The following is a 21,610-nucleotide window of genomic DNA, read 5'->3' as shown; positions in this document are numbered from 1 at the left end:
CAAATTTACTGAAGAGTAAAGATGATGTTAAACATTGGTTTACCAAGGCACATATTTTGAGCATGAGAAATCTGGGATAAAGAGGAAAATTAGAAAGGATCCCAATAGTCATTGTTTTGCACCTTTATTTTTTTTTTTTTTTTTTTTTTTTTTTTTAGCATAGAAAGATTCATACAAGCTTAGGGGTCATGCCTGGAACATTGTGTCTCCCTTCCATTCCTGAAGGACGTGGCTTTACTCGTGGATGCTTTAAAGTCTGGCAGTATATGCTAGGCACAGGGCTGTTTCATTAACTTTCCATGAAATGTGGAGATCCCTTTAAACTTACAAAGTCAAATTTTTATTAGGTCACAAAACAGATCTTATTGGAGACTTTGACAATTCTTTCCGGGCAGTTTGGTTTGGTGTCTGGGGATGGCTGCTCTCTGTAACTTGCACTGTTATGTATGGCGTTTCTTACTGTGGACGGCAAAATTTAGTACAAAAACCCATCAGTCATGCAAGAAACTCCTACTACTGTCTAGTCATATATAGAGCACTCACTGATCTTTGCAACATATAATGAAAAATGACATGAGAAACATGGCATAATTGGTTACATAAAATACCATTATTTTCTGTACATCAAGCATGTAATAAATAAAATAGTCTATATTTCCTGTGTCATGAGAATATTATATGTGCAATTGAGAAACTATAATCTCTCTCTCTCTCTCTCTACACACACACACACACACACACACACACACATACAGACACACACACACACACACACACACACAAACTGGCAACTGGAAAGGGTTAAGTGGGTACCTCTTTTTGTGTGGGATGAAGTGTTACTGCTTCTGCTTCAACCATTGCAGAATGCACATTGACAGTGTGATGGAGACACCTAACCACAGACATTTATGTATTATCCTTTGACTCAATTCTTCTACTCCTTAGGAAAGTATCATTCATAAAGAAGATCGTTTTCTTAATTAGAATCTCCAGTGAGGAAAGCAACTGGAAAACTAATGAAAGAGTGCCATGAAATACACTACTATTAAATTTTCTAGGTGACATTAGTGATAAGAGTGAGGCAAAATTTTAAGAAGTCTGTTTACAACTCTTTACCTACATGCAAGAGAGAAAAGGGAACAAATTATGAAAGGAAATACAATAAATTTCTCAACAGTATTTGTTCAGCAAAAGAGAGAGAATGTTTGCTCATCTTGTTGAGTTCCATCTTTGCTATATGGAACATATCTTACTTCACCACACTCAAAAAGAATCTTAAAAGAATTTTGTTCAGAGTACAAATGGATGGCTTGTCCCTGTCCCTGGAATATCCTCTGCAGTGATAAATTAGAAGGAAATGGTTCCTCCTGTTTCTAAAACTGTCTTGGGGGCAATTGACAGTTAAGTCTAGCTTTGTCTCTTAGCGGCTGGCCAGCTCTAAACTAATAGCAGGCTGTTTGATATCTATCTATCTATCTATCTATCTATCTATCTATCTATCTATCTATCTATCATCTACTGTGTGAGTCTGGTGTACATGTATGTATCTGCACACTTGTATGTACCTGGGTGCATGTGCCTCTGCAATATAATGAGACCAGAAAAAATCATGGACGCCCTGCTCTATTCCTCTCGACCCTATCCCCTTGAGACAGGGCCCCTCACTATACCAGGAGTTATGCTGGCAGCCAGCTATCACAGCTACTCTCCTGTCTCTATTCCTTTCTCCCATAGCATTTGGGTTTCAGGCACTTCACGTGGCCATGCCCTACGTGTGATGCAGGTTCTGGGATCTGAACTCAGGCTCTCACACTTGGACAGCAAGCACTTTTGTCATCAGAGACATCTCTGCAGCTCTCTGGCATTTTTGAAACTCATGATTAAGTATTTAATAATGTTTTTTAGTAACTGTGGGATAAATCTATCTCTGTGTAAGCAAAGGCTTTCTCAGTTTATGATTACTTTTCCTGTTTTTAAGTTAATTTAATTTGTCATTAGATACCTGATGTATTTTAATCTCAACTCGAAGTTGTTGAGTTCTTGATTTGTTTAAAAATCTATTCTTTAATGCATTTATGGTTTTGGTTTTTTAATTTTCATACAATATATTTTGATCATATTATTTTTCCTCTCTCAACTCCTCTCAGATGCTTACTCCATCCCAACCCACCCAACTTTATGTTCTCTCCCTCTCTTAAAATAAACAAAGCAATGTAAAACATGAAGTGAACAAACGAACATGGACTCCCTTTTTTGTCATACCCAGCTATGCAGTTGATATACCTTAGAACTCTGGAGACTTTTGTTGAGTGAATTAAGAAATGCATAGTCTAGCTGACTCTAGCTGGAGTAATTTTAGATATTTCTTTAGGCTCCCTGTAGGTATAACCAAGGGAATAACCTGGGAAAATTGCAATCAACAATATCCCTTGAAGTTAAGTTCCAGATGTGATTAAACAGTTGTTATGAAGTTCACTGAAATTTAATTTAGCAGCATAATTTTTGTTGCTATTGATTTGTTCGTAAGAGCTAATTTTCTGAGTTTTACAAATTACCTTGAAAATAATATTATTATTTTCCTGAAACCTGTTAGATTTAGGGTCATTTAGAGTACTAACCAAAGAGAACATCATCATGCAATGCCACTGTTCTGGTTCAGGTGGACTGTTAGAAGCCACTGTTGGGCCTGAGAAAGGGACCGTGTTCACTTCTCCACAGCACAGTGTTAACAATATATCACAATCAAACTATTGGGTCATTATTATTTTAGTGAAGGAAAATATGGCCTGTGTTCTATTCTGCTTCAAAAACCTAAGTAAATTTCCCATCCAACTTTTGCTGTTTTTCATATGAATTTGAAGAGCTGTGACATACATCAGCAACACTTTACAGAGAGAAGAAATGGGAGACTTACATGTTTCAACTTGGGGAAATGGGGCCTGAGAAGATGGCTTAGTGAGTAAGGGGCTTGCATACAAATAAGAGTAGAGGAGCTCTGATTCCCAGCACACTGGTGCAAAGCTTGGTCTAGTGCTGGATGAGGGGAAGGAGAGTTGGAGACAGGTGATCCCGGGACTCAGGGGCCAGCCACCTGGAGGTTCTGTGAGAGACCCTGCTTCAAAGTATTAGAAATAGATACTGATCTCTGGCTTTCATGTGCCCCTAAACAGGCAAGAACGTTTGTGTGCATGGGAATTCTCTGTCTCTCTGTCTCTGTCTCTCTCTCTCCCACCCTACTTTGTCACACACACACACACACACACACACACACACACACACACACACACACTCTAAATGAAAGAAAGGAGGGAGGAAGGTAAGGGGGAAGTAGAGAAAAAGGAAGGAAGAGGGGAAGCCTGGAGAGCTAGGGAAGCAGATAACTAAGCACTAGGAACTCCCACACGTGCGGGCTTTGGCTTATATGTGCTAATTGAACTGAGCCAAACTGTCTTTTTCTCCCAATTCATTAGCAACATTGTAATTAAGAGAGCACCTTCAGTTCCAGAGGGTAATGACCTTTTTAATTGAACTTGGGAATTCAGATCGCTACTGAATAGTAGTGAATTTAAATACTGAATTCAAACACAGAATTTTCTTCTGTTAAACGTGCAATTAGGAATCAAATGTGATTTACCCTAGCAATTTGCTCTCCTTTTAGACACACAGCCTTTCCTGGATTACAGCAAAAAGCATATCTGTTGTGAAATTATTGTGGTTTTGTTTGGAACTTCACTCACTTGTAATAGTCACATGCCCCAAATGAATTTTGTTAGATCTTTGGAACTATTTAAACATCATAAAAATTACCAGGACAATTATCTTTTATATTTCTGTAAAGACTCTTGTCTTCAGTGGCATATAAACTGGCATTTTGGCATAGTCTTAATTAGTATTTTATTTATTAATTAATTTTTTGGACAGTTCTGCAAATGTATAGAATTCATACTGACTGCTTTCCTGTCCCAACTTCCTACCACCCATGTTGACTCTTTCCAAATCACAAATCAATCAATCAACCAATCAATCTCTGCTACTCCCTCTCTCTCCCTTTTCTCTTGTTCATATCTACTAATCAGGTTTGTGACCCACTGACTCTATGTGACTTTCAGTTTGCCATCCTTTGGAGCCTGATGGGCTTAGTCATGGACATTGTTTTAGAGTGAAAGAGCAATGAGCTATTGAAGCTGACAAAGAAAACATATCCCTTTGGTTCAACATAAACAGGTAGAAGTTGATATTTGTCCTGACGTGGCACTCAACGGTGAGAACTGCTAGTGGTCTCTTCGTACCTCAGGGTCCCAGGCTGACAGCGTGGTGCATAAGGCAACTTTGGTTCCCATCCTTCCAGTTCCTAAGATGAAGTAAAGAAGCATGAAAGACCAAGGATGGTCTTACCATGTGTCACTTCTATTTAGCTTCAGATTTCTTCAGACTACTACAGGTGAGGTACCGTGACACTGCTGGTAGCCACAGACTGGATTACGAAGGCTAATGGCTTTGTTCCCATACAAATGAAATCCTATCTTCTGTATCTTCATGCTATATTATGACCCAAGCAAGGAGCAGACACACACACACACACAGAGAGAGAGAGAGAGAGAGAGAGAGAGACAGAGACAGAGACAGAGACAGAGACAGAGAGGAGAGAATGTATGTACACACATACACTGCTCTTTCATTTTTACATTTTGCCACATTTGCAGTGACATTTTAACTAAAAATAGCAAATCCTTTTCACACTCAAAATAAATCTATAAATATTTCCCATATCTCATTTTAATTAAGGACTTCACACTTGAAAGCAAATCCCCACACCATAGCACCTACCTTTTACATTTAATAAACACATTACTCAGCCCTTTAGTGTGTATTTGTTCTTATAAGCCTGAACTATGGTTTCTACTTGTTCCATAGAACATAAAATAGATGAGCTTGTGACATTAGTTAAAGCTACTGCTAATTTCAACATTAATTATATTCATTAATTAAAAAAGAAATCCTTTCCCATTTTTAGTTATGTATTATTTCTTAGGCTTACCTTGACAATTACTATTTTAAAAAGATTATTTCTCAAAACTAATTTTGGTATAAATATCAAAGATTGAGACAGTGATATTATTGTATATTTAATATTATTATTGTTACTGTTATTATTGTCTTCAAAATTATAGAACAAATATGATTTATATCTAGCAAAAGGTGCTTTTTAAAATGAAACAGTGTTCATTTTCTTAATATTTTATTTTTTCCCTGGATCAGTGTCAAACAGACCTCTATGAACTTTGGTGTAATAGAAAAACAGATTAATTTTTCAAATGTTGGTCAACTTGTGCTTTATTTTGTGAATATATCTGTTCTCACTTTGATTTTTTTCTCTATGAAAAAGTTAATTTTTTAATGTCTAGAATTACAATGTCTTAAAACTCAGGATTAGAATCAATTAAGTAATTCTACTCTAGTTCCCATTAAGAAACTTTCTTCTTTATATTTTTTTAACAAGGTACTTAGTCTTTGCATAAATGATTCCTTGGACAGCAAAACCAATGCCCCCCCCCCCACACACACACACTTGACACTTGTTTTCATATTTGAGGATCTGAATCCAGCTCCTAGAAAGAGATTCTTATGGAGTGTGATTCCATGCAGAAATCCATGCATGTGTTTTGGAAAAGCACTCCCACTCAACCTTTCATAACAACCTACTTGCTAACATGATTTACAGTTTAGAAAAATAAGGTCAAAGGAGTCTCATGCCCAGGGTTGCAATGCTATTTCATGGGAAGTGAAGTGTGCTTGTAAATTTATTACATCTCATATCCAGGCTTTTTTCCAACAATATGAATATTCTGTGATTATATCCAATTCGAAGACTCTAGGGCTAGAGAGGTGGCTCAGTAGGTAACGGCCACCAAGCCTGAGGCCCTGTGTTGGATCCCTGAGACAAACATGGGAGAAGGCGATGATAAATTCTTTAAGCTCTCTTTCGGCCTGACTCACACTCTCTCTGTCTTTCACTCACTCAAATAAATAAATAAACAAATAAACAAATAAATTTCATTATCAAACTTTGTCTGTGATGTGGGGATTATCCTACTTCTATGTTCTTCATGGCAATCCTTGAGCACGTATTCATGTGCTCCGTATACGGCTGCTTTTCCCAGGTGTATTTTTACAGCTACCTTTACGAGTCCTCAGCTCTGTCAGTACCAGAGCTTCTCATCTCTAAGTGTTTTCTAGTTTATTTTTTGATAAAAGCCTTCCAAGTGATACTTTAAATGAAATGTAGCATTCTATTGACTAGTTGGGCTAATTAGCATAATATAACACCGGGGCCATCACTTCAAGTACATTAGTACTTTGCTAATTTTGTCCAATTAAATTAGCTTTTTAAAACCACATTTCAGTATTCATTTATATTCAGCCCACTATTGACATAGAATTTGTATGTACTAATGCTTTGTTGAGATACAGGCTTTTGATATTGAAATATATTTATGATCTCTAAATTCCTGTTTTATTCTGTGAAATCCTTTGGTTACTCTGATTCTTATGTACTAGAGTTCCCATGTCATTGCAGTTTAAACAGAACAATGGGGCTCTCCCTGCAGAAGGGGAGCTTTTCTATAATAGCACAGAGCTAAAGCACTTCCCAAATGTTCCACTATTTCCTGTAGGTGCAACATAGTGAGGGTGTTAATGCATATATTTTACTCATCAAAACTGAATAATGTGCCTACGTTCTTAAGGAAAGCTCAGAAAAGATGAATCTAGCTATGGCTGTTTTGACTTTTTCTTAAACTATCATAATAATATTGATGAAAATATCTTGGTCTAGTATATTAACTATTAATGAATTACAGATCATATTTGGTGACATTTCTAGTATTAGCTGAACTTGCAAGGACCTTGTATAAGGCTGTACTTAAAATGAGAGAGGTAAAGAAGAAAAACAACACAGTGTATTACAATTTTTCAAATAAACATTCCTATTAATGGTGAAACAAGTTTTGCTTCCCATGTCAAATTTCAAACGGTTGTTCCCATGGATCCAAGACGAGATAAATCAACAATATATTAATGTCATTTAATTCACCTTAAGGATATTAGCATTTACCAAGGTGACTACATGCCTGGATTTGTCTGTGAATGTGTCAAAGTAAGTAAATGGTCAATGTGATTATGCCAGAATGGAATAGCTAATGCACTTTGCCTTAGATTTGTCTTGGTAAAGATCCATAAGTGTATTATGAACATGTACTTAATTTCCCAGAAAATGAGGTATCCATCCCAAATTTCCTTGAGTGTGTTCAAAGGTGAACCCATTGATTGTGTTGGGCCCACATCAACGCTCCCATCTGATGATTCCTAAGTGTGGTGGTCCATACATAAAGGAAATACTACTTCTCCCTCCAGATCTTGAGGACTTCAAGGGTGTGTGCATGTGCCTGTATATTCATGTGCGTGAATGTGGGAGCATGTGCCACAGCATGCATGTCAGAGATAATCTTTTGGTGGCAGTCATCACTTTCTGTTTGTTAGAGACAAGGTCACTCTTTTTTTTTTTTCTACTGCATTTACTAGGCTTGCAGGCTCGTGAGCATCCAGGGATTCTCCTGTCTCCACCTCTTCTTTCCTGTTAGTGCTAGGAGCGTTGATTCTGTCACTCTAGCTCTAGCTATTACATGACTCCTAGAGATTCGAACTCAGGTCTTCGTGCTACACAGAAAGTACTCTTACCCACTGGCTACTTTCTGAGGTCCAGATTTTCATATCCGAAGCCACAAAGGAGCTTTTGTTTCCTCAAATCTTTTACAGTATTTCATAAGAGCCAATAATAGGCATCTTATGCACACATTTGTTGATTGTGATTAAATTCTAATTTATTTAGAAAGGAATGAAAAAATGATAGAGAACGACACCAATGGCATAGATAAGCCAATAAATCACAGTGATTTAACAGGTAATTTAAACTTTTTTTTTTTTTGGTCCAGTATGCTAAAGACATTTGTCCTACATAGATGTACAACTTTACACACAGATACACACACACACACACACACACACACACACACACACACACACACACAGAGAGAGAGAGACATGGTCAAAGCCACTTTTAAATTCCAAAATGATTTCTTTTATTGCTAGATAGCTGGTTAGATATCAGGAAGCCTGAAGGTCATTGAGGATGGACCAGTCTCTCAAAATCAGCATCCTATAAAAATGCCAATGGAAACTGTGTAACTGTTACCAGATCCTGCCACCCACAACAACTAAAGAAACAAACCAGGAGACAAAATCTAGAGGTGGTGAGATAGCCTTATTCAAGTCCAGCCTTTAGAAAATGGATTCAAGCTTGTTCATCTTCTAGGGAAGTATTGCCTATTTTCCAGAAGGAATGGTTCTCACAGGAGTAAGAAAGTTACTGGGGGTTCGTGAACAGAAGATGCCAATGCTTTGCAGACTTTGTCCACCAACATGTCCTTTGATACTCTTGACAGCGTTATCTGAAGGGTGGAAGCTCCATCTGTCTGTCTGTCTATCTATCTATCTATCTATCTATCTATCTATCTATCTATCTATCATCTATCTATTAATCTGTCTGTCTGTCTGTCTGTCTATTTGTTTTGAAAATCAGAATCTTGTTCGGGTTCTACATCTTGTGTCCCTGTTAACAAACTACTTTTTGTAAGTAAAAATGGTGATAGGCAAAAGAAGGGAAAGAGAGTCCATTGTACCTCCTTAAGTACTAAAATATGAGATAGAAAGATAACTACAGGTTAATAAGGGGGAGGGGTGGAGGTATTAGGGCTTTGCTATGCTCTATTCATGGAAAGCACGGCTACTTTTAGAAATTTATTTTTATTTTCTCTTTGTTTTTAATCTGATGTTTCTTGGTTACTGATCAAAAGAATGGCCGTCAGGGCTGGAGAGGTAGCTCAGAAGGGAAGGGCATGCACTGCTCTTGCAGAGGACCTACGTTTTATTCCCAGCACCCCGTAACCTCATTTCCAGGGGGACCTGACACCTCTGGATTCTACAGGCATCTATACTCACACATATCCATACAAGACACACACATGCATGTCATTAAAAAGAAGATACATAAAAAACAATAACAACCAAAAACCAAAACCAAAACCAAACCAAAACAAACAACAACAACAACAACAACAAAAAACCAGTCTGTCAAACTGTCAAACACTTGGATAAGAAAATCTGCACAGGAAAGCCTTCCTCTCTAAGGACTTTCAGAAGTAATGTTATACCTGTCTAGGTTGACAGGGTGGTATTTGGATACTGTCCTCTCACCTTGTGAGGGTGTTCTACCTTTGTGCTCCCTCTGGGCGTGCCACACTTGACCTTGTAACAAACTCACAGATCTTCTCTGCCGAGCCCCGTGTGACTCCCCTGAGCTTGTTCTCTGGAGATCACAAGAGGCTTCAGAAGAGGCTTCAGGGAGATCCCACAACACCATCACTTAGCACGTTTCTTTTCACTGTAATGGGTTTGTGCTCAGAGACTGCAAATGAACTGTATTATTAATTTAAGGAAGACATAATTAGCAAGGTAAATCTTCTGCCAAAACCCACATAGCATATTCCAAAGGCAAATATAAACGAGCCGTGATGAGCCCGCTGTGCCCTGTTGTTAGTGCAGATGAATGGGGTATTCCCTGTGGGTGTCAGTTACACAGCCATGCATGTTTCGGGGGAGTTTTAGGACTGTGTGTGATGATTGTAAAAGAAACTTCCCATCTCACTCCGCCAGTGTGAAAAGTTGAGTTTGCTCCATTCGGTGTCAGCGGGTTAGAAAACCACAGGTAGGAGTTGTGAGCAGATCCACCCCATGGGTTAACTGGATTTCTCTCTCAACCCACAGCAAACATGTGCTCTGTTCTTGCAAGCATTTCATCGTCTGTCCACTTGCCCTAGACCAGCATCAGGATAGTGTGTAGCATGGTTGCCAAAAAGCACTTTAAGGAACTCTCTTGACGAGAGGGAGTTTGGGAGGACGCAATCCGTGAGTGAAGCAGATTCCCATCGATTAATTTCATTCTGTTTCTTCCACTCAGGCTCAAGCATGGCACAAAGAAGGGGAAATGAGAAGGAAGGAGGAAAGCCTTCAAATTCAGTTTTCTAGCCTGATTTGTGGGACTACTTCTGAATATCCAGGATCTTTTTTTTCCCCTGATTTTCTGCATCCCTGACTAGGTTGTATAGCGCAAGCTGGAGTTTGGCATGGTGCCTGCACCAAGTCCTCCTTGGCCTATTCTCTTTACAGCCTTTGTGCCTCCTAGGGAGGATGACCCTTGAGATGAGGAACCCGGACCATGTAGAGCGAAACCCATTGTTGGGAATGAGTAGTAAGAGACAGCACAGGCTATTAACTTACTCTGGCATTTCCTGGTAGCCATCCAAGGGCACTACATGCAAGGCATGACTCATGACCAGGGTCACCATCACTGTCCCTCTGGGATTCATTTTTATCAGGAACAAGCAAGCAAGATGGCTATAGACTGTCATGTGCAGTGAACCAATGTTTAAGATGTTTTGGATGACCTTACCCCTTCCTAATCATCTCCCACAGCTATAAGGCGAAGTGCTTAAGGCTAGTGTATACACACAGGGGTGCAATTGTGGGTATTAGCCGTAATGGCATTGTTTCCATTTGTAGAGGACTGCAGCATTTGGAAAGATGAGCCATTGTGAAGGTTGGGAGGGGAACATTCCAGCTGTGAAAGGAAAAAGAAAGAAAGAAATCAGAAAACAATGTAAGCAGAGTAGTGGAGAGGGAAAATAACAGTCTAAATTGGTAATTATACAATGTTTGTTTTAAAGAACAGGGTAAATATAAATTTTCAAATGAGAGAATCTAAGAGTATATATTTATAATATACTCTTAGTCCCAGTTCCATCATGGTCTTTAACTGTAATCTCTCATGTTTAACTCCCTATGCAGATATTTTATTAAAAATCACTAAATCTTAGGGGCATCTTTAAAGAGTGTGAATATATTTAATATTATGTGTATGAGGTAGTTACAAAGAATTTTTTTGAGGAAGAAAATGACAGTATTCAGCATGTTGAGAAAAGGAATATTATGTCAGAATGGCTTGTTCAGGATATAAAAATGATCCAACTGAGGTTGACTACAGAGGGAAAAATAGTTGATGCCAAAGACTTATGAATTGAAACCAACAAGTATTGTGTAAAGGAAGAGTGGGGACTTTGAATTTACTATGACATTTAAAATCTGGGTAAAAATCAGCACTATATAATGACTTCCTTATTAGAATTTAAAAAAAATGCAAAAGGTTACAGAGGAGTATGACAAGTTTGATTTCAGAAATGACTTTATTAAGATATAATTCATGGAACTAAACATGAGACCTTATAAAAATTAAAGACAATGATGGAGCTAACAACCTTTATTTCTGTTTTACTTATGAGAATCAATGGTATTCAGGAGAAAATATAGAAAGAAAGGAAATGCTTGGGGACAAAACCATGAAGGACACTTTCTAGAGGTAAAGGACCCAGAACGTAATAGGGAACAATTAGAGATTGGAGAGCCTGCAGGTTAGGCACCCAAGCAAGTTGGTTCCAGATTAGACGTGACTTGAAGCTCAAGGATGACATGGGCCAGCAAAGTTACTGGATGATTCTGACATCAGTGAGGTAAAGTCATCAGCATCACTGATTGAGTAGCATGTTTGATGTACAACAAGTTCAGGGTAAAGAGAAGGTTTAATAGATGACTTCTGTTCATTCACCCACACAGCAAGAACTTATCACAGTCCCTTATCACTCATACACAAGGCCCCAATGAAAAACTTGGGACATCAGCAGCGAACAAGTCAGAGCCAATCCTTCTCCTGTGCACATCACACTTTAGAAGAAGAAAAGTGACAGCTGGAATACAGCCGGATGGCTCACAGTTTTAGGAGATTTTGGTTTGGATGTCTTATGTTAGAAATATATTCTAGGTTTAATTAATGGATCATTGTTCACAAACCCTTCTCCAAAGCAAGATATACAAATTAGAAATTCTGTTAGATCACAGAAACATCCATCTTTCTCTTTGAGCAGGGCATTGGGAAATTCTTTGAATTGCCTTGTCTGATAACGTCATAATGCCTCTTGCTTAGGAATTCTACCCCGTACCCAGGAATAAAGGAAGTGTGTAGTGAGCACAAGAAGAATCTGGACAGGAAGATTAGCCTGTTTGCTTTGTATTCCAGACCCTTTTGTGCAATCTCATTTCTTTTCCCATTCCATTTTTCTTTTATGTCTCTGCATGTGTATGTGTGCATTCGCTCATTCATGTACATGTGTGTGTTCGCATGTGTGGACACATACGTGTGGGTACCTGTACATGTGGAGCCCTGAGTTTCATGTTGGGAACTATTCTCAATTGCTCTTCTACCGTATTCATTGATGTAATGTCTCCCAATCAAGCCCAGATCTCACCAATGTGGAGAGTACTGTCCTTGAATTTATTCGGTGAATCATCTGTCCATGTCCCAAGGCTGGATTATAGGTGGAATGACATGCTCACCAGACATCTTTCATGTGCTCTGGGGATTCGGGTCCTCAGCCTTGTGGGAAAACCACTTTAACCTCCCAGCCATCCTCCAAAGCATGGCTGTCCATGCTTCAGTCATGCTGACACACTGAGTCCCCATAAAAGCCCAAGTAACATGCTCTGGGGAACCTTCTGGGCAGCTTAAGAGGCATCCAGGAAGGCAAATCACAAACCATCATGAACCAGTAGAATAAGGCACCCTGACCCCACGGGGACTGACATTGTTGCCTTTAAGACCTTTCAGCACTTATACTGTGTATTTGTCCACTCATTCAGCTATTACATTTTATCCTTTAAGATATTCTTTTCACAATCTATAAAGTAAATAAGTGTCCCTGGGTTTTGTGAGTAGAGCAGATGAATCAATTGAGCCTATACAGAAAGGATAGGACTCCATATCCTCAACTGGTCATTCAGAATCTCTGTAGGCCTGGAATTGTGGTTAGGGTCAAACACTGGGTCACCCTAATGCTTCCCCTAGGAAATAGAGTGTGAGCAGGTAGAGCTCAGCTTTGCATAAGGTTCTCTTGAGTCACTCAGAGGCCGAGTGTGCTTACTCTCACTTTGGCCACCATCAGCCAAGAATGGCAGTGGCCAGAGTGACATGACAACTTCTAAAGCTAGAGAGAAGTCAAGGAAATCAAGGAGCAACAGGCAAGACACTGTTCGAAGGCCTGCAAAAAAATGAGTTACACATTTCAATGCCTTTAGGGGATAAGCTGGTAAGAATATTTGTCCATAAAGATGCAAAGTACAAGGTATTCACAAAAGGTAAAGTGAACCATCTTTCACAATGGGATACCTGATTAATTGATAACATAATGTACACATATTTAGGGATACAAGTCAACTCCAAACAAATATTTTAACATACAAGGAAGTCAGGCTTCCAGTGTATCAACTCTGGACTATAAGGCAGTTGCTGTACCTAATTATTAACTTTGATATAACACTTAAGTGAGAGTTGGTCAGGATAAGAGAACTAAGCACAGCTGTCTAGTCTGTCTGTGGCCAGAAATTGGGACACAGTGCTTAAATGAAGAAATAGGTATTTGTCCTACATACAGATTGTTGTTTCAGGACAACTCACCCGGGAAAAAGATGAAGTAAAGCATAGGAACAGGCTTGCATATACTCAGGGTTTCTTCTAAGCAAGAATGAGAGCCTATAAGAACTAGATAGAGGGTCTAGGTTGTAGAATGATAGCAAACTGAGCAGAGTCACTGGTGAGGCTGTGGGGATAGAGATCAAACCAGACATCGAGGGTTCAACTCTAGAAAAACATAGAGATCTGACCTAAGACAAGTCAAGCAGTCTAAACAAAACCAACAGAATGCATGGCTATCATGAAAGAGGAGTTATTAAATGTGTATATCCAATAAAGCCTGAGCAGTCTCATGGTGTCCATCAAAACACTGGAGATGCACCAGCAACACACAAACCCAGAATTGTCTCAGTCTGTGAAGCTGGATGCCTCAGAAATCCCACACCAATGATGAGGTCCCTTAGGGTTCCTGGAGAGCTGCTGGTCTTCAGGCCACACCGGAATGCGGAAGGAGCTGGGTTCTGGTGGCAGCCATGGGTGGTAGTGATAGCATCGTCAACAGTGGTACAGATGCCCTCACCAGCAAGAAGCAAAAGCAGGGATTGGTGGAATGGCTCAGGGGAGTGAAGTACTTGCTGCCAAGCTAAGGACTCGAGTTCTAGCCCCCGGGACCCACATGGTGACAGGAGAGAACCAACTCTTGAAAGTAGCCCACTGACCTCCACATGAGTACCATGGCACCTGACACACACACACACACACACACACACACACACACACACACACACAAATATGTCATTTTAAAAAGAGCAAAGGCAGGCAGGCAAGCAGCAATTCATTTTAATTTTTACTTGGATATTTTCATATCTGGGCAGCTACTGGGTAGTCCCACCCACTCTGAGAGATAGACAAGCCCTATTGGAGGGTTTGTTACTCAGTTGCTTCCAGATTCCAGTCGGTGACCAAGATCAGCCATCACAGGCTGCAGTGAAGCCCAGGACTCTTTCTAGGCACTGTATATCACATCACAGTTGAAACATAACCCAGTGCCCAGTGCTGCTGGTGCTCTAGCTGTGCCTTCCCGGACACTGGCCAAATGAATGAGGATTAACTAGGACCCTTCAGTGGATGTAGGTTTACACAGAGTACACCAGCAAAGGTACGTCAGGTAGACTGGGGAAGAGACCGACCCAGTGGGAAGAGTTGAAATGAGACACATGGGAACTGAAGAAACAGAAAGAGAAATGAGGGAAATGATAGAGACAAGGAAGAGGGGATTTGATAAGCCCCTAGAAAACAATCTGTTCACAAAAATTTTATTCCTTTATTTTATTTCATTTCTTTGCTGTGAGGGGAAAAATGTCAGATGCTCACTATAATGTGAACTTGACAAACCAGCTAGTCCACGTGAAGTCTGTTTCCCATCTGATTTCTTTTTGTGTCATGGGAAGACTGATATTGCAAAGATAAATTGAAGTGTCCGCATGGGGTGCGGAGATTTGTAGCTCCGAAGAGACATACACAAATATTCCATTTGAGGGTGGAAAAAGCTGCGAGCACTTTTCCCTGTGGGTCTGATCAGAGGAGCTAAGACAGAAGCTTGCAAAGTAGTGAGAGTCCTCACACAGGAGGCTTCTTCGGAGGATTTCTGGGTCTCTCTCTTGAATGGTCACCTTTTGTGCACCCAAGAGAAGGGACCTCCGCATCTTGGGCGCGGCGGCACATTTGAAACCAACAACACAAGGAGAGAAATCCTAAGTAACTTCTGCTTGCAGTCATAGAAGTCAAGGACACCCAACAAGCACCTCACAAGACAAGGCAGTCATCATCACCAAGATGTGCCCCATATCTCACCACTCTGCATCTAGAAGGAGTACTTTAGCAGCCTGTATTATTTAGTTTCCTTTTATGATTTCACGATACAGTGTCTCACTTATCCGAGGCTGACCTTGAAGTCACCATGTTGCTGAAGGTGATGTTGAACTCTGCTCCTCCTGCCTCTATCTCCGAAGTTATTGGATTGCAGCTGTGCCCAGCTGCGCATGATGTATTCAGTGCTGCCAGTCAAACCTGCGGCCTCCCACAGGGCGGGCTAGTACTACATCCTCAGCTCAGGCAGTTGATCTTGTATCTCATTAATTAAAGTGTTATGCACTCTTTGATCAGCTCTTTTTTCTTCGCTCACCTCCCTCTTACTTCTTTTTCATTCAAGAAATGAACAGCCCAAGAGGAAATCATGAAAATCAAAGGAGAAGGAAAAGACTCCAAGTGTCAGGGAGAAAAAAAAAGATGTCAGAAGTCATGCTATGAGTGGAGTTTTCATATCGATACTTCTGAAGTTACCTCGATTTCAAACTTGAACTTGGTGTAGCCTGTCTGTTGACCAGCCACACTTTGCTCCCACTGGACATTATTACAATAACATTCTTGAAAGTCCTTTAAAGTTCATTTTTAGCAAAGGAAGTACCCCATGGAACATATTATAGGCATCACAGCCTTTGGATCCGTAGGATTGGAGTCTCCAAGTGTATGTCTTATTCTCTTAACCTGAGTGTCACATGCATAACTGAGGGAAATGTAGCTTTTCTTCTTTGCTACCATTCCTTATGTACAAAGATATTAACCACATGGCAGCATATTAATTGACTACATAATTGACAAATATATCAAGGATGCAAGGCATCTCTTCTTTACCCAAGGCTAGACTCACAGAAATTTTGACCTATTGGTCTATTATTGTTCAATATTTCAAATATTAAAATCTATATTCTCTGTCACCCTGTACTTTTTTTGTTGGGAATGGAGGAAAGTCATTTTTCTCTTCTAACAGATAAGCAATGTGGATGGACATAATGGGCTAGTTCTTTGCCTTGTATTCTGTGTTTCTCTTCTTAATAATATCAAATACTTCTTGATTTCCCGTGTCATCCTTGCACAGAGACCATGCTGCTCTCTTCTGCAACAGTCTACATTTTAGTGCATATGGCTCCAAAGAGAGAGCTTGATAGATCATCAGGAGCATTGGCATTGGATTAAAAATATGCTTGTGTCATTTGCTATTTTAAAGATTGTTTTTGATCTTCATCTGTAAATTAGAAATCATCATAAGAATTAATGGTAATGTTTAAAGGGTACCTAGCACAGAGTTCAACCTCACTGGTGCTTCAGGAAGTCACAGCTGTCATTAAACAAGGCACTACTGTGCCTTCTCTTGCCAACGGCGGTGAGGAAGGGGGTCTCCCTGTCTTCTCTTCTCATGGGTTTGTCACCGTTCTCCACTAGATCAGTCTTTCTTCCTCTTTTCTGTTCTTTTTTTCTTAGTATTTTAGGATTTGTTTATTTATTGTTTTGGCAAGAACCTGGATTCAGGAAGCCCTTAATTCCTTTCTGGTGATGGGTCCATTTCCCCAGCAGAACTTTTAGTGAGCAATCACCGTTCTTTAGAACTACAGTTTCCAAAGTTTTAATATCATTTACACATATCAGTAGAAAATGTTTGAAGATGTACCATGAAGTATGTATTTATAAACTACATATATGTTACCATGTTAATAATGCATTTATACTTTAAAACAAACCCTCAAGGGAATCTTTTGAAAAATGTGGCAGGCTTACGTAAGTTTGACTGTTTTCCTCCAGATCTTGTGTGTCACATTACATACCCAGTGGGGCACACTCTTCACAGTATTTGCTCTGGAAATGTATCATGCTTTGCAAATTCAACGGCTTCACTTTTCTCTTAGTACCAAGTCATCTTCCTGAAAATGCATTCCACACACTCAGATTTCTTTCCGTGGAGTGTTGACTGGCTGTCCAGTCTCCAGCTAACTTTTTTTGCCTTCTAACCAACTGGTTATGTAGCCTTCGTGTATATCCTTCTGACTCATCTGGATAACTTTTTAAAATCTCTCAGCTCCGTCTCAGACTACTTAGGTCAAAATTTCTGTGGGTCTAGCCTTGGGGAAAGAAGGGACACCTCACTTCCTTCGTTAGCACTCTGTGGTCTGGGAACAGATAGCTCTTCACCCCAGACGTCAGTCCACATCCCCATGTTGGGAAGGCAGAGCCTGAGAAGCTCCTGGAGAGGGTCTCCTTTGCTTCCTTTCCTGTCATCCCTGGTTGCTTCAGAGAGAGGAAGGCCATCTCCCCAGGCTGGGTCTGGAGGGAGAAGCCTGGCAACGAGCTGCCCAGAGCTGCTCAGGCTGCAAATGACAGTGCTGTCATCTGTGGATGAAAGATGACTCCTCCTGCTCTTCTAAAGCTGGAGTTTTGTATTGTTCTCCAAAGCAGGTGTGGGAGCCAACCAACTATGCGGAATGATTGGCAGGAGGAAGGAAGGGGAGGAGGAGGCATAGAGACTTCTGTCTTTACCTTCCCACTTTTGAATAGTTCCTTATTTATCATCAGAGCTTCAAAATCCTCATGGTGAAAGGCTGGGGGCTCCTTTGTTTATAAATTGATGGTGAGGTAAAAAGAGAAAACTTCTCAACATTAGTTTTTCCTGCATGATGAAACATCTCCAATCAGAGCTACATGAATGTTTAATTAACTAGACTGCTAGGTAGAGAGATTTCCTCCTGTGTTTTCACTTCCATTTGTGTGCAGGCCTGCATAGCTGCAAGGAAATGCTCCTCTCTTCCCCTTCTGTCTGCATCTCTGGCTTTCATTATCCACAAGTTTGCTAAAAGTCTGAATCCACATTCTTGATTGAGATATGAGTTGATGTTATAGGCATCTAAGATTAATATAAAAATAATTTCTCAACTATTACTGTTGGTATCAAAGAATTCTGTTACTCATAGAGAATCCCCTCTCCATCATTTATGGAGACCTCTTGGGCATGTTTGTAGAGGAACAACACAATTCAACTATGTTCAACTGACCTGGTTCTGTAGGTCTCTTCCCTGGATATCACGTAAGGATACTGTAGCTACTGTGCAGATTTCCTCCAGAGAATCATGTTCCTGCTTTTCCTGGTTTCTTCACATTGTTTCTAACCAGATCAGTGTCCCTGGATGCCCCGTGAGCTGAAAATGCCAAGCAGTAAGTCAGACACTGGTCCAAAGATGAGTTAGTGCAGTCTGACTTCTACTAGAATGATTCATTAATTTGTTCAAATAATTTGAGAATATCTTTTGTTATTGTAAATTACAACAGACATCATGTTTGGGATCAGAAAGTTTAGATAGCATGATTAATGTAGCCATAAGGGTGCTAGAAGGAGCACCATGAAACAGACAGGTTCATCCTTGTCGTAGTAGCTATAGGGATTGATGGATCGACATATTACTACAAATGAGATAACTCCACTTGTCTATCATGATGCCTGGATCTTTCTACACAGACACTACTCAAAACACATGCATGCAATCCCCAAGGATCTTAGAACCCAAGGAAGGCAGATCACCAAGAAAGTAGTGAATGTATTACAAAAATATTAAAAGTAGAGGAAATTATATCTTTGAAAGTACAAGGTACCTCTGTTGTCCCAAGAAATCAAAGCAATATAATTAATATCTATCCAAATGCAACAATCAATCTGGAGAACAAGGAAGGTTTGGGCATTAAGTCCAAGAGTGAAACTGACAGCATAGTCACGAGAGACAAGATGTCTGCGTAGGAGGAAGCACATTTAGTGATGAGCAACAGATCTGTAGTCCATCTTCCTTTGGACAACCAACCCCCAAATAATGACACAGAGACTTTACATTAATTCTGAAAGCTTGGCCTTAGCTTAGACTTGTTCCACTAGCTCTTATAACTTAAATTAACCTGTTTCTATTCATCAATGTCCTGCCATGTGGCTCTTTACCTCTCCTCCATTCTGTACCTCTGAATCCCTCTATGTTTAGCTGGCAAGATCCATGAGCCTAGATTCATCCCCTGAGCTCTTCTCTTTGCCAGGAAGTTCTGCCTAACATCTTTTGCCTAGCTATTGGCTGTTAAGCTTTTAATTAAACCAATCACAGTAACACATCTTCACACCATATACAAATAGTCTGCAACACAGATCTCATCCATGTACTGTAGGAAAGAGATGGACAATTTGAACAGTGTCCTAACCAGGTGGGTTGTGGCATCCACCTGTAATACCAGTACTCAAGAAGCTTAGGCAGGAGAATCAGAAGCAAGCTCAGGGCCAACCTGGGCTACATAGTGAGACTATGGCTCAAAGAAGCAAGCCAACTAACCCAAAGGAACCAAGAAAATATGTTTTTTCTTTCCAGCTTACAGATATTTACTCAAGCTTGTTATGCAAAGCATTAGCTGGTCCTTGAGTTTCAGCAGTACTTGATGTGCATCTGAGATGCCCCTAGGTCTATGTCTATGTGTTAAAAGCTTGATCCTGGGCTAGCAAGATGGTTCAGCAGGTAAAGACACTCACTGCCTCCCTTGATGACCTGTGTTTGATTCCCCAGGATGTACCTGGTAGAAGTAGAGAATCAAATCCTGCAAGGTGTCCTCTGACCTCTACAGGTGTGTAGTTGCACAGGAGGACCCACATATGCATGTAATCAATAAATAAAGTACAAAATGAAAACAAAGAAGCTTGACTCCCATACTTTCTCTTTATGATATCATAGAGTGTGTGCTCCTGAAGAGGGATTGTGGGACCCAGGATCATCCTTTCTCCTTCCTCCCTCATCAGGTGCCACCATGCACCCCTGCCAGTCTAAGCCACCCTCATGGGGACCAGAAACCAATGAGGCCTCTCAGTCTTTGATTTGCACTTCTGCCATGGTGAGGTAAATAAACCTATCTCCTTACAAGTTGATTATCTCAGTTATTTCATTATAGTCACACGAAGCTGAGTAATTAACGTTGGAAAACCATGTCCAAAATTTACATGTAAATGAAAAAGCACTAACATTTCAGGCAGAGGAGCCCAAATGGTGGTGCTATTGGGAAGACGATGATTGAGGCTGACTCCAGGGAGAACTATCCATGCCTTCCTGTTATAGTAAGCTCTCCTACCTTCCAAACAAAGCAGCCTCCATCTTCATTAGATTGGCTGTGTCTGCCTGCAAGACTGAGCTTGTTGGCTGCTGACATTCTCTCACAGAAGGAGGGGGTTGGGGAAAGTCATGAGACTCTTACATGATATTCTGGCTTTCCTCCCAGCCATTTCTAGGCAGTCATGCCCTAATTACACATAGCTTTCCAGTCTTGGAGACAGGCTCTAGAACAGTGGTTTTCAACCTTCCTAAGCCATGACTCTTTAAGGCAGTTCCTCATGTTGTGGTGACCCCCAACCATAAAATTATTTTCATTGCTACTCTGTAACTGTAATTTTGCTACTGTTATGATTTATAATGTAAAACATCTATGTTTTCTGATGGTCTTAGGCTACCCCTGTAAAAGGGTCATTTGACCTCCAAAGGGGTTGAGACTCACAGGTTGAGAACTGCTGCTCTAGCATCTATGGCAAAGGCTAAGGGAAGGGAGTCCCATAGAAGTTCAGCCACAAGGAAGCTATCACACATGCTAGGTGAAAACTTCCCAGTGTGGCCGCTTTGTGAACGCCCAAACTCCCATTAGTTGCCCTTCACCATGTCCAGTAAGTAAGCCCAATAACTTACTGGTTCCCCAGGGGGAACCCTGGTAGAATTGTGCTTTGATTTGTCATTAGGCCTTATGAGGAGGCTATAGATGCCATTTTTATCTCCCCGGGGAAGGAATTCTCACAACGTTTCCATTTGTGTGAAAGGTAAGAAAATAAAATGTGCCAGTGAGATAATTAGGAAGGTGAAAACACTTCCTTGTTCCTTATTTAACAAACCTCTATGAAATCGTAAGCCATTGTGAAAATGCTAGGTGACACAACTTGTTGGCTTTTGCCTTTCTTTGTAACTTGAAAAGACTTTCGGGTTCTGCTTTTCATATACGATTGTGACAAAAAGCTGATTACAAGCTCTGCTGTTGAAAAGCATCAGATTCTGGCTGCCTTCTCATTCATCACTTGAAGCACAGCCTGAG

The 21,610-nt window shown here is 40.2% G+C and overlaps 1 protein-coding gene and 1 non-coding gene across 7 annotated transcripts in view; one reads left to right on the top strand and one right to left on the bottom strand.

The window, feature by feature from the left end:
* Ctnna3 (catenin alpha 3) overlaps nt 1–21,610 on the top strand; it is a 1,349,586-nt gene that overhangs the window by 703,986 nt on the left and 623,990 nt on the right. Inside the window, exon 9 of one of the 6 annotated variants that reach the window (XM_059281476.1) lies at nt 15,846–16,549. The exons of the other annotated variants lie outside the window; for them this stretch is intronic. Coding sequence (XP_059137459.1) covers nt 15,846–15,851 — 6 coding nt within the window. The 3' untranslated portion in view covers nt 15,852–16,549. Of the gene's footprint in view, nt 1–15,845; nt 16,550–21,610 lie in introns of those variants that run through there. 6 annotated transcript variants of the gene reach the window in all.
* LOC131894028 (U6 spliceosomal RNA) lies at nt 16,527–16,635 on the bottom strand. Its single transcript, XR_009374815.1, has one exon. It is a non-coding gene; the product is annotated as a U6 spliceosomal RNA (small nuclear RNA).

This window comes from Peromyscus eremicus, chromosome 16_21 (genome assembly GCF_949786415.1).
Source record: "Peromyscus eremicus chromosome 16_21, PerEre_H2_v1, whole genome shotgun sequence".
NCBI lineage: Eukaryota > Metazoa > Chordata > Mammalia > Rodentia > Cricetidae > Peromyscus > Peromyscus eremicus.
This window is presented reverse-complemented; position numbering and strand designations above follow the sequence as displayed.